Source organism: Chiloscyllium plagiosum, unplaced genomic scaffold (genome assembly GCF_037043375.1).
Source record: "Chiloscyllium plagiosum isolate Xiang-an unplaced genomic scaffold, Cpla_swu_hap1 HiC_scaffold_36, whole genome shotgun sequence".
Classification (NCBI taxonomy): domain Eukaryota; kingdom Metazoa; phylum Chordata; class Chondrichthyes; order Orectolobiformes; family Hemiscylliidae; genus Chiloscyllium; species Chiloscyllium plagiosum.
The window spans coordinates 20,330,970-20,344,082 of NW_028270174.1; the positions used below are offsets into that span (position 1 = coordinate 20,330,970).

General features: G+C 54.0%; 1 protein-coding gene across 1 annotated transcript in view; it reads left to right on the forward strand.

Moving 5' to 3' along the window:
- The window catches only part of LOC122539420 (serine/threonine-protein kinase 32B-like), a 357,967-nt gene that overhangs the window by 328,148 nt on the left and 16,706 nt on the right, over window positions 1-13,113 (forward strand). The window contains exon 9 of the mRNA XM_043674242.2: window positions 8,622-8,747. Coding sequence (XP_043530177.1) covers window positions 8,622-8,747 — 126 coding nt within the window. The remainder of the gene's footprint in view (window positions 1-8,621; window positions 8,748-13,113) is intronic.

A 13,113-nucleotide genomic window follows, 5' to 3' on the forward strand; every position in this document is an offset into this window, starting at 1 on the left:
CCACTCCCTGCTCCGGATCTGTTTCCCACTCCCTGCTCCGGGGCTGTTTCCCACTCCCTGCTCCGGGTCTGTTTCTCCACTCCCTGCTCCGGGTCTGTTTCCCCACTCCCAGCTCCTGGGACTGTTTCTCCACTCCCTGCTCCTGGGACTGTTTCCCACTCCCTGCTCCGGGTCTGTTTCTCCACTCCCTGCTCCGGGTCTGTTTCCCACTCCCTGCTCCGGGGCTGTTTCCCCCCTCTTTCCCCCGGTCTGTTTCCCCACTCCCTGCTCCGTGTCTCTTTCCCCACTCCCTGCTCCGGGTCTCTTTCCCCACTCCCTGCTCCTGGGACTGTTTCCCCACTCCCTGCTCCGGGTCTGTTTCCCCACTCCCTGCTCCTGGGACTGTTTCTCCACTCCCTGCTCCGGGTCTGTTTCCCACTCCCTGCTCCGGGTCTGTTTCTCCACTCCCTGCTCCGGGTCTGTTTCCCACTCCCTGCTCCGGGGCTGTTTCCCCACTCCCTGCTCCGGGTCTGTTTCCCCACTCCCTGCTCCGTGTCTCTTTCCCCACTCCCTGCTCCGGGTCTCTTTCCCCACTCCCTGCTCCTGGGACTGTTTCCCCACTCCCTGCTCCGGGTCACTTTCCCCACTCCCTGCTCCTGGGACTGTTTCTCCACTCCCTGCTCCGGGTCTGTTTCCCCACTCCCCGCTCCGGGTCTGTTTCCCCACTCCCCGCTCCTGGTCTGTTTCCCACTCCCTGCTCCGGGGCTGTTTCCCCACACCCTGCTCCGGGTCTGTTTCCCCACTCCCTGCTCCGTGTCTCTTTCCCCACTCCCTGCTCCGGGTCTCTTTCCCCACTCCCTGCTCCTGGGACTGTTTCCCCACTCCCTGCTCCGGGTCTGTTTCCCCACTCCCTGCTCCTGGGACTGTTTCTCCACTCCCTGCTCCGGGTCTGTTTCCCCACTCCCCGCTCCGGGTCTGTTTCCCCACTCCCCGCTCCGGGTCTGTTTCCCCACTCCCTGCTCCGGGTCTGTTTCCCCACTCCCTGCTCCGGGTCACTTTCCCCACTCCCTGCTCTGGGATTGTTTCCCCACTCCCAGCTCCGGGTCTGTTTCCCCACTCCCCGCTCCGGGTCTCTTTCCCCACTCCACGCTCCGGGGCTATTTCCCCACTCCCCGCTCCGGGGCTATTTCCCCACTCCCTGCTCCGGGTCTGTTTCCCCACTCCCTGCTCCGGGTCACTTTCCCCACTCCCTGCTTCGGGTCACTTTCCCCACTCCCTGCTTCGGGTCACTTTCCCCACTCCCTGCTCCGGGTCTGTTTGCCCACTCCTTGCTCCGGGTCTGTTTCCCCACTCCCTGCTCCGGGTCTGTTTCCCCACTCCCTGCTCCGGGTCTGTTTCCCACTCCCTGCTCCGGGGCTGTTTCTCCACTCCCTGCTCCGGGTCTGTTTCCCACTCCCTGCTCCGGGTCTGTTTCCCCACTCCCTGCTCCGGGGCTGTTTCCCCACTCCCTGCTCCGGATCTGTTTCCCACTCCCTGCTCCGGGGCTGTTTCCCACTCCCTGCTCCGGGTCTGTTTCTCCACTCCCTGCTCTGGGTCTGTTTCCCCACTCCCTGCTCCTGGGACTGTTTCTCCACTCCCTGCTCCGAGTCTGTTTCCCACTCCCTGCTCCGGGTCTGTTTCTCCACTCCCTGCTCCGGGTCTCTTTCCCCACTCCCTGCTCCGGGACTGTTTCCCCACTCCCTGCTCCGGGTCTGTTTCCCACTCCCTGCTCCGGGTCTGTTTCCCCACTCCCTGCTCCGAGGCTGTTTCCCCACTCCCTGCTCCGGGTCTCTTTCCCCACTCCCTGCTCCGGGGCTGTTTCCCCACTCCCTGCTCCGGGTCAGTTTCCCCACTCCCTGCTCCGGGACTGTTTCCCCACTCCCTGCTCCGGGACTGTTTCCACACTCCATGCTCCGGGGCTGTTTCCCCACTCCCTGCTCCGGGACTGTTTCCCCATTCCCTGCTCCAGTGTTGTTTCCCCACTCCCTGCTCCGGGACTGTTTCCCCACTCCCTGCTCCTGGGACTGTTTCCCCACTCCCTGCTCCGGGTCACTTTCCCCACTCCCTGCTCCGGGATTGTTTCCCCACTCCCAGCTCCGGGTCTGTTTCCCCACTCCCCGCTCCGGGTCTCTTTCCCCACTCCCTGCTCCGGGGCTATTTCCCCACTCCCTGCTCCGGGTCTGTTTCCCCACTCCCTGCTCCGGGATTGTTTCCCCACTCCCTGCTTCGGGTCACTTTCCCCACTCCCTGCTTCGGGTCACTTTCCCCACTCCCTGCTCCGGGTCTGTTTCCCCACTCCCTGCTCCGGGATTGTTTCCCCACTCCCTGCTTCGGGTCACTTTCCCCACTCCCTGCTCCGGGTCTGTTTGCCCACTCCCTGCTCCGGGTCTGTTTTCCCACTCCCTGCTCCGGGTCTGTTTCCCCACTCCCTGCTCCGGGTCTGTTTCCCACTCCCTGCTCCGGGGCTCTTTCCCGACTCCCTGCTCCGGGACTGTTTCCCCACTCCCTGCTCCGGGGCTGTTTCCCCACTCCCTGCTCCGGGTCTCTTTCCCCACTCCCCGCTCAGGGTCTGTTTCCCCACTCCCCGCTCCGGGTCTGTTTCCCCACTCCCTGCTCCGGGGCTGTTTCCCCACTCCCTGCTCCGGGTCTCTTTCCCCACTCCCTGCTCCGGGGCTGTTTCCCCACTCCGTGCTCCGGGTCTGTTTCCCCACTCCCTGCTCCGGGACTGTTTCCCCACTCCCTGCTCCGGGTCTGTTTCCCCACTCCCTGCTCCGGGTCACTTTCCCCACTCCCTGCTCTGGGATTGTTTCCCCACTCCCAGCTCCGGGTCTGTTTCCCCACTCCCCGCTCCGGGTCTCTTTCCCCACTCCCCGCTCCGGGGCTATTTCCCCACTCCCTGCTCCGGGTCTGTTTCCCCACTCCCTGCTCCGGGTCACTTTCCCCACTCCCTGCTTCGGGTCACTTTCCCCACTCCCTGCTTCGGGTCCCTTTCCCCACTCCCTGCTCCGGGTCTGTTTGCCCACTCCCTGCTCCGGGTCTGTTTCCCACTCCCTGCTCCGGGACTGTTTCCCCATTCCCTGCTCCGGGTCTGTTTCCCCACTCCCTGCTCCGGGTCTGTTTCCCACTCCCTGCTCCGGGGCTGTTTCTCCACTCCCTGCTCCGGGTCTGTTTCCCACTCCCTGCTCCGGGTCTGTTTCCCCACTCCCTGCTCCGGGGCTGTTTCCCCACTCCCTGCTCCGGATCTGTTTCCCACTCCCTGCTCCGGGGCTGTTTCCCACTCCCTGCTCCGGGTCTGTTTCTCCACTCCCTGCTCCGGGTCTGTTTCCCCACTCCCTGCTCCTGGGACTGTTTCTCCACTCCCTGCTCCGGGTCTGTTTCCCACTCCCTGCTCCGGGTCTGTTTCTCCACTCCCTGCTCCGGGTCTGTTTCCCACTCCCTGCTCCGGGGCTGTTTCCCCACTCCCTGCTCCGGGTCTGTTTCCCCACTCCCTGCTCCGGGTCACTTTCCCCACTCCCTGCTCCTGGGACTGTTTCTCCACTCCCTGCTCCGGGTCTGTTTCCCACTCCCTGCTCCGGGTCTGTTTCTCCACTCCCTGCTCCGGGTCTGTTTCCCACTCCCTGCTCCGGGTCTGTTTCCCCACTCCCTGCTCCGGGTCTGTTTCCCCACTCCCTGCTCCGGGTCTGTTTCCCCACTCCCTGCTCCGTGTCTCTTTCCCCACTCCTTGCTCCGGGTCTCTTTCCCCACTCCCTGCTCCTGGGACTGTTTCCCCACTCCCTGCTCCGGGTCACTTTCCCCACTCCCTGCTCCTGGGACTGTTTCTCCACTCCCTGCTCCGGGTCTGTTTCCCCACTCCCCGCTCCGGGTCTGTTTCCCCACTCCCCGCTCCTGGTCTGTTTCCCACTCCCTGCTCCGGGGCTGTTTCCCCACACCCTGCTCCGGGTCTGTTTCCCCACTCCCTGCTCCGTGTCTCTTTCCCCACTCCCTGCTCCGGGTCTCTTTCCCCACTCCCTGCTCCTGGGACTGTTTCTCCACTCCCTGCTCCGGGTCTGTTTCCCCACTCCCCGCTCCGGGTCTGTTTCCCCACTCCCTGCTCCGGGTCTGTTTCCCCACTCCCTGCTCCTGGGACTGTTTCTCCACTCCCTGCTCCGGGTCTGTTTCCCCACTCCCCGCTCCGGGTCTGTTTCCCCACTCCCCGCTCCGGGTCTGTTTCCCCACTCCCCGCTCCTGGTCTGTTTCCCACTCCATGCTCCGGGGCTGTTTCCCCACTCCCTGCTCCGGGGCTGTTTCCCCACTCCCTGCTCCGGTCTCTTTCCCCACTCCCTGCTCCGGGGCTGTTTCCCCACTCCGTGCTCCGGGTCTGTTTCCCCACTCCCTGCTCCGGGACTGTTTCCCCACTCCCTGCTCCGGGTCTGTTTCCCCACTCCCTGCTCCGGGTCACTTTCCCCACTCCCTGCTCTGGGATTGTTTCCCCACTCCCAGCTCCGGGTCTGTTTCCCCACTCCCCGCTCCGGGTCTCTTTCCCCACTCCCCGCTCCGGGGCTATTTCCCCACTCCCTGTTCCGGGTCTGTTTCCCCACTCCCTGCTCTGGGTCACTTTCCCCACTCCCTGCTTCGGGTCACTTTCCCCACTCCCTGCTTCGGGTCCCTTTCCCCACTCCCTGCTCCGGGTCTGTTTGCCCACTCCCTGCTCCGGGTCTGTTTCCCACTCCCTGCTCCGGGACTGTTTCCCCACTCCCTGCTCCGGGTCTGTTTCCCCACTCCCTGCTCCTGGGCTGTTTCCCCACTCCCTGCTCCGGGTCTGTTTCCCCACTCCCTGCTCCGGGTCTGTTTCCCCACTCCCTGCTCCGGATCTGTTTCCCACTCCCTGCTCCGGGGCTGTTTCCCACTCCCTGCTCCGGGTCTGTTTCTCCACTCCCTGCTCCGGGTCTGTTTCCCCACTCCCTGCTCCTGGGACTGTTTCTCCACTCCCTGCTCCGGGTCTGTTTCCCACTCCCTGCTCCGGGTCTGTTTCTCCACTCCCTGCTCCGGGTCTGTTTCCCACTCCCTGCTCCGGGGCTGTTTCCCCACTCCCTGCTCCGGGTCTGTTTCCCCACTCCCTGCTCCGGGTCTGTTTCCCCACTCCCTGCTCCTGGGACTGTTTCTCCACTCCCTGCTCCAGGTCTGTTTCCCACTCCCTGCTCCGTGTCTCTTTCCCCACTCCCTGCTCCGGGTCTCTTTCCCCACTCCCTGCTCCTGGGACTGTTTCCCCACTCCCTGCTCCGGGTCACTTTCCCCACTCCCTGCTCCTGGGACTGTTTCTCCACTCCCTGCTCCGGGTCTGTTTCCCCACTCCCCGCTCCGGGTCTGTTTCCCCACTCCCTGCTCCTGGTCTGTTTCCCACTCCCTGCTCCGGGGCTGTTTCCCCACACCCTGCTCCGGGTCTGTTTCCCCACTCCCTGCTCCGTGTCTCTTTTCCCACTCCCTGCTCCGGGTCTCTTTCCCCACTCCCTGCTCCTGGGACTGTTTCCCCACTCCCTGCTCCGGGTCTGTTTCCCCACTCCCTGCTCCTGGGACTGTTTCTCCACTCCCTGCTCCGGGTCTGTTTCCCCACTCCCCGCTCCGGGTCTGTTTCCCCACTCCCTGCTCCGGGGCTGTTTCCCCACTCCCTGCTCCGGGGCTGTTTCCCCACTCCCTGCTCCGGGTCTCTTTCCCCACTCCCTGCTCCGGGTCTGTTTCCCCACTCCCTGCTCCGGGATTGTTTCCCCACTCCTTGCTCCGGGTCTGTTTCCCCACTTCCCGCTCCGGGTCTCTTTCCCCACTCCCTGCTCCGGGGCTATTTCCCCACTCCCTGCTCCGGGTCTATTTCCCCACTCCCTGCTCCGGGTCTGTTTCCCCACTCCCTGCTCCGGGGCTGTTTCTCCACTCCCTGCTCCGGGTCTGTTTCCCCACTCCCTGCTCCGGGGCTGTTTCCCCACTCCCTGCTCCGGTGCTTTTTCCCCACTCCCTGCTCCGGGTCTGTTTCCCCACTCCCTGCTCCGGGGCTGTTTCCCCACTCCCTGCTCCGGGTCACTTTCCCCATTCCCTGCTCCGGGGCTGTTTCCCCACTCCCTGCTCCGGGTTACTTTCCCCACTCCCTGCTCCGGGTCTGTTTGCCCACTCCCTGCTCCTGGGACTGTTTCCCCACTCCCCGCTCCGGTGCTTTTTCCCCACTCCCTGCTCCGGTGCTTTTTCCCCACTCCCTGCTCCGGTGCTTTTTCCCCACTCCCTGCTCCGGGGCTGTTTCCCCACTCCCCGCTCCGGTGCTTTTTCCCCACTCCCTGCTCCGGGGCAGTTTCCCCACTCCCTGCTCCGGGGCGGTTTCCCCACTCCCTGCTCCGGGGCTTTTTCCCCACTCCCTGCTCCGGTGCTTTTTCCCCACTCGCTGGTCTGGGGCTTGGACCTCACACACTGTAGCAGGGCTCACTGCTTGCACCATTCCAGGGCTCATGACCCATGCGCCACTCCAGGGTCGGCTGCTCTGGGAACATTCTGGCAGCACCTACAGCTTGCCAGTATTCACCTCCAATGCTGAGGGCTGAGAGGGAGTCGAGAGAAAAGAAAAGGAAAAAGGAAATAAAAAGAACTGGTGGAGCAGAGGAGCTCTGCCGCCATCTTGCCAGGATTTATAATGTCACGATCCTGTTGTCGTATGAACAATTGTTTTAATAAGTCCAATGGTATTCCAAGTTCTTTGCATGAACCCATGGATAAACGTTCTCAGTCAAGTTCAGTTCCCAGTTATTATCAGAAATGGTTGAGCGTTTAGTTTTTCTGAAATCCTATTATCTACCTTGCACCATCTATGAATGTTTTGTCCCAGTTCCAGTCTCATTCAGCTCAAGGTCTTCCTTATTTGCCTAAAAGGGCTTGCAACATTCAGCAGTACAATGAACTTTGAGAGGATCTTTTGGTCTTGCAAAGCCACGCTGGTTCAAATTAGCTAATTTTTGACATTTGTCAAGGGGCGGCACAGTGGATCAGTAATTAGTGCTGCTGCCTCACAGCCAGGTTCGATTCCAGCCTTGGTTAACTGTCTATGTGGAGGTTGCATATTCTCCCTATGACAGCGTGGGTTTCCTCTGGGTGCTCTGGTTTCCTCCCACAGTCCAAAGATGTACAGGTCAGGCGGATTGGCCATGCTAAATTGCCCATAGTGTCCAGGGATGTGCAGGCTAGGTGGATTAGCCATGGGAAGACAGGGTTATTGGGATAGGTTACCGGGGTTGGTCTGGGTGTGCTGCTCTGCAGAGGGTTGGTGAGGCCTCAATGGGCAAATGGTCTACTTTCACACTGTTGGGATTCTATGGTGATCTTATATCAAATATATACTTGTAAATAGAAGCCAATGAGACAATCAGGCCGATCTGGCACACAAGTCTAATTGTATATAGACTAGACTGGGTAAAAGTAAATTGGTCACAAAGGACAATGCGAGACATCTCCTCCCTGATCACCCAATTAACACCCCACAGGAAGTGGTTAGAAAATCCTGCTATCTCTGTCCACATTGATAGCTAGTACATCATTTGATGCAGAACTTGTTACAAACACAGGAAAGTCAACTCCCACCTTTGACCAACTCGGAAAATTCAGATGTAATAACATCAGGCTGACCTTTGGGACCACACTGTTCATAAGATCTATGTTCTCAGTACCTCAGTGCACGACGGTGAAACATGGACAATGTACAGCTGTCAAGAAAAGAAGCTGAACAATTCACATCTTTGCTGTCGGTATATCATGCGTATATCCTGACTGTACAAAATCATGAAGGTGGCAGTCTTCTCAAAAGCAGAGCTCCCACGTTCCTTCACACTTATCAAATAGAGACAACTTCATTGGCTAAAGCATGTATGCAGAATGGAAGATAGTCACATATCCAATGACTTTATGCTTGAGCCAGATGCCCAGTAGGTTATCTAAAGCTCATTTCAAAGCTTGCATGCATGAATATGATGTGTTAAATGATAATTATCACATGGAGAGAGACTAGCTGACGACAGAGAAAAATGACAATACTACCTGTCATCCGGCATGCACCATCATGATAACCAGCAACTACTGTCGGTTGCTAACTGATACCAACATTGTAAACAACAACCTTCAATGACCCCTGGTAGTTTCTAGTATGGAACTTGTGGCAGAACCTGTCCGTCAAAGATTGGCTCTTAAGCTAACAGCCAATTTCCATCAAATGAAGACAGTCCATTAAAAATGAATTGTTTGCTCTACTTCCGTTATCTTTTGTAGATGGAAGAATGCCAGAGTGGACAGCAAGGTTCCTACCCTACATCAGTAGTGGGGTTTGGGTTTTAACAACAATCAACTTCATGGTTACTTTTAAACTGATTACAATTTTTATTTCCACATTCATCTCCTTCACCAGAGTTAAAATTCTTCCAGATTAGACTAATCTGCTGCTCAACATTACACTTCCATATGCAATGATGATAGTTATGTAGCAAAATCTTAAACTTTGGAACTTTTCTTACTTGGATGCATTTCAAACACTTGTGACACTTTTTTTTCTTTAAACCATCAGACAAATAAAAATGTTAAAGTATAATTATTTTATTTCATATTAGCTGCTTGTGAAGGAGCCCGAATGTCGCCCATCAAGTCTCAAGGACATTCAGAATTCTCCGTACCTAGCAGACGTGAACTGGGATGCAGTTCTGGAGAAGAATCTCCCTCCTGCTTTTGTTCCAAATGTGAGTTAACAATCAGAAGGCAAAACATAATAACTTTGATGGACATTTCTCTTGCTGTAAGTTATTTTGTCATGTGCTGCAGAAAATAGACACTTTTAAAAAAGCTTTTAGCTGTCTTAGTTTGAATAATAGGTGACGCTAACTATTTTATGCAGCTATTATGCAGCAGCAATACTAGTGGTGTTCACTACTGACAGGCTGCTGCTGTCAAGTCAGAAAGATGTTTTGTCTTTCACATCAATGAGCAATGTGGTGTATGCATTTCAGTATCAGTCTGATGCTAAGTATGTAGATTATACAATGCAAAGGTTGGTGGATGTGATGTGAGAGTGACTGAGCTTGATATCAAGGCCACATTTGACCGAGTATGGTATCAAGGAGCCCCAGCAAAACTAGAGTCAATGGGTATCAAGGGAAAACCTCTCTACTGGTTTGGCGTCATACCTGGCATGAAGACGATGGTTGTGGCTGTTGAAGATCAGTCAACCCAGTTCCAGGAAATCTCTGCAGACATCTCTGCTGGGTCAAAATCCTGGAATTCTCTCCCAAAAAAGTGGGTCTACCCACAGCGGGTGGACTGCAGCGGTTCAAGAAGGCTACTACCTTCTCAAGGGCAACTAGGAACGGGTAACAAATGCTGGCCAGCCAGCGACACCCATGTTCCACAAATGAATTTTTAAAAATTCCGTTTTCAGATACTTCATCTATGATTTTTCTTCCATCACAAAATGAGAAGTGGTGATGTTTACCTATGATTACACAATGTTTAGCACATTCAAAACACCATAGATACTGAAGCAGTCCATGTCCAAATTCTGCAGAACCCAGATAATATCTTGGCAAATAACATTCACACCACACAAGTATCAGGCAATGATTTTTTTTTACATTCCTTCATATGATGTGGGTCAGCATTTATTGACTACCTGCTGTACCTGCATGCTTGCTTTCATTGACTAATGTACAAGAACACCTAGATCTCGTTGTACTGCCCCTTTACCTAACTTGACTCCATTGAGGTAGTAATCTGCCTTCCTGTTCTTGCCACCAAAGTGGATAACCACACATGTATCCACATTAAACTGCATCTGCCATGCATCTGTCCACTCACTTAGCCTGTCCAGGTCGCCCTGTAATCTCCTAACATCCTTCTCGCATTTCACCCTGCCACCCAGCTTTGTATCATCAGCAAATTTGCTAATATTACTTTTAATACCATCATCTATATAATTAATATATATTGTAAAAAGCTGCGGTCTCAGCACTGATCCCTGCGCTACCCCACTGGTCACCGCCTGCCATTCCGAAAGGGAGCCGTTTATCACTACTCTTTGTTTCCTATCAGCCAACCAATTTTCAATCCAAGTCAGTATTTTTTGCCCAATACCATGCGCCCTAATTTTGCTCACTAACCTCCTATGTGGGACTTTATCAAAGGCTTTCTGTGAGTCTGGAGTCACACGTAGGCCAGTGCAGGTAAGGATGGCAGTTTCCTTCCCGAAAGTACATTAGTGAACCAGATGGATTATTCTAACAGTCAACAATGGATCTCCAACAAGAAAAAAAATCTAATTATTGCCCTTTGGCATTTAATAGCATGAATATCTCTGAATACCCGACTATCAACATCTAGGGAATACCATTGATCATAAACTGAATTGATCATAAAATATGGTGGCTATAAGAGCAGGTCAGAGGCCAGGAATCCACTATTGAGGAACTCACTTGCTTTTTTCCAGTCCACTATCTACAAGGAACAAATCAATAGTGTGGTAAAATAAATTCCATTTGCCTGGATGAGTGCATTTCCAACAACACTCAGCAAGCCTGACACTATCCAGGACAAAGCAGCCAGTCTTTTGGCACTACATCCACAACCATTCAGGCCATCTACCCACTGATGTTCAGTAACAGCAGTGACACCTACAGGATGCACTTCAGAAATTCACCAAGCTTCTTTAGACAGCACATTCCAAACCCATGACCACTACTGAGTCCAGCATTTGGAAGGAGTGCATTATTTGTTCCACGCAAATGACATTCAGGGCAGATGAAAAGCAATGAGTAATTCTCCTGACAGCTTGTGGGCCTGCAGCTTTTTCCATTATTAGGAGGCTAACTTTTCCTGAGGCACCAGTTACTAAACCTTTCAAGAGTTGACTGATTTAGTTAGGAATATTACAACACCGAGCCACCTCTAATTCTGAGACATTATCGTTTTCACTCAGCAATTTGAGAATCCATATTGGAATTTTTGATTAGGTTAAGATGAATGGCAGAGGTATATGACTTTGGTTTAACCCTTAATGAGAAGCTGAGAGACCGTTTGGTATGTGGGAGTAATGATGTAACCATGCAGAAATGCTGACTAGCTGAAGTTCAAGTGGCCTCCAAACAGTCACGACAACTGGCCGTATCATTGGAAAATGCAATAAGTGGAGCATATCAGTTGTAATGTATATTGATGGAAGTGGACACCCTCTCCAGGCTGACTGAGCTTGGGGAACATCACTGGGATGAAGGCAATTACAGAGTCTCACTCCGGATATATCCTGAACAGAGGGATTCTTGGTCAGCCCAAAGCAAAAACCCAAAACAAAGCTAAGCCTTGGCCAAACAGTTAACATTATCTTGAGGATCTGGCCCAGCAAGCCATTGTAGTTGCTGTCGGTAAGCAGCCTCGAGACAGGAAGAGTCCAACTGGACCTAAATTGAGTAAAAGAACTCATAGACCGGTTTTCAGGAGAGTGCACACTCTGGAAAGCCCACCTGCATCTGGTTTAGAATGGGTAAATTGCTTAGCAACATCCACAGTCCAAAGATGTGCAAGTCAGGTGAATTGGCCATGCTAAATTGCCCGTAGTGTTAGGTAAAGGGGTAAATGTAGGGGTATGGGTGGGTTACGCTTCGGCGGGTCGGTGTGGACTTGTTGGGCCGAAGGGCCTGTTTCCACACTGTAAGTAATCTAATCTAATCCAAATCAGAACCAACCAAAATAAACGTCTAGTTAAACGGTCACCCAGTTCTAATGGAGGTCGATACCAGCGCAGCTGTTTCAGAGATAGCAGAACCAGTCTGTAACAAAATTTGCTCTAGATTCCAACCCTTAGGTTTGCACAAGACCTTGGCTTGACTGAGAACCTATACTGGGGAGTCTTTACAGATTAAGGGTACAAATTTGAGGGGGATCCAAGATGGCGACGACCCAGTAAGACTGAGTCTATAGTGCTCCTTCCAAGACTTGGGCACAGTGGGTCACCTACCTCCTACCAAGCTCACCAAATCATTTATAATAGTTTTGTAATTTAATTAGTTGTGTAATATTACATTTAAACAATTTAATCTTAAGTAAAAATGACTAAAGGGAAGGGAGCCCGCAGCTCTCAGCAGGCAGGAACCCCTCCCCCACCCTCTCCAGCTGCAGCAGAGGCGTCCACAGCCGCCCCAGGGGACTTACCTACAGTAACAAGCCTTGCAGAAATGCTTTCCAAGCTTGACTCGAAGATCGATGCTTTTATTGTCTAATCCAGAAATCGTTGGGAGTCGCTCTCGGCCGCGCTGCAGAAGCACGACCGAGAGATTGATGAAATTCAACGCCGAGTCGGAGGGGCGGAGCTAAAGGCCGCGACCTCCGAGACAACCGCTCAATCGGCCGTGGATCAGGTCCGGACTCTCGAGCAGCGAGTCCGGACCTTGGAAAATCATATTGACGACCTCGATAATCGAGGTCGCCGAAAAAATATTCGTTTGCTGGGCCTTCCCGAACGGGAATTCCCTGGCTGTTCTCTGTTTGGCTTGTCCTATAATAGTAATGTTGTCCCAGTCGAACTCATGTCGGTTGTCATCTGCGTGTGTGGCTACTAAGGATAGCTGGTCGTGTCGTTTCGTGGCTTGTTGGTGTTCACGGATGCGGATCGTTAGCTGTCTTCCTGTTTGTCCTATGTAGTGTTTTGTGCAGTCTTTGCAAGGGATTTTGTACACTACATTGGTTTTGCTCATGCTGGGTATTGGGTCCTTCGTTCTGGTGAGTTGTTGTCTCACAGCACACAAACCAACAGCCACTCTCAGCCAAACAGAGAACAGCCAGGGAATTCCTAGAGGCATGGCACTCATCCACAGATTCAATCAATAAGCACATCGACCTGGATCCAATATACCGACCACTGCAACGGACTACTGGAACTGACAACCGGAAGCGGCAGAGACAAACCACTATAAATGCCAGAGGAAAGATCACAGAAGCGCTTCACAGGAGGCTCCCAAGCACTGAGGATGTCACCTAGACAGGGGACGAAACGTCTGCAACACAAATTCCCAGCTCGGCGAACAGAACCACAACACAGAAGTCCTAAACTGGAGAAAGCCT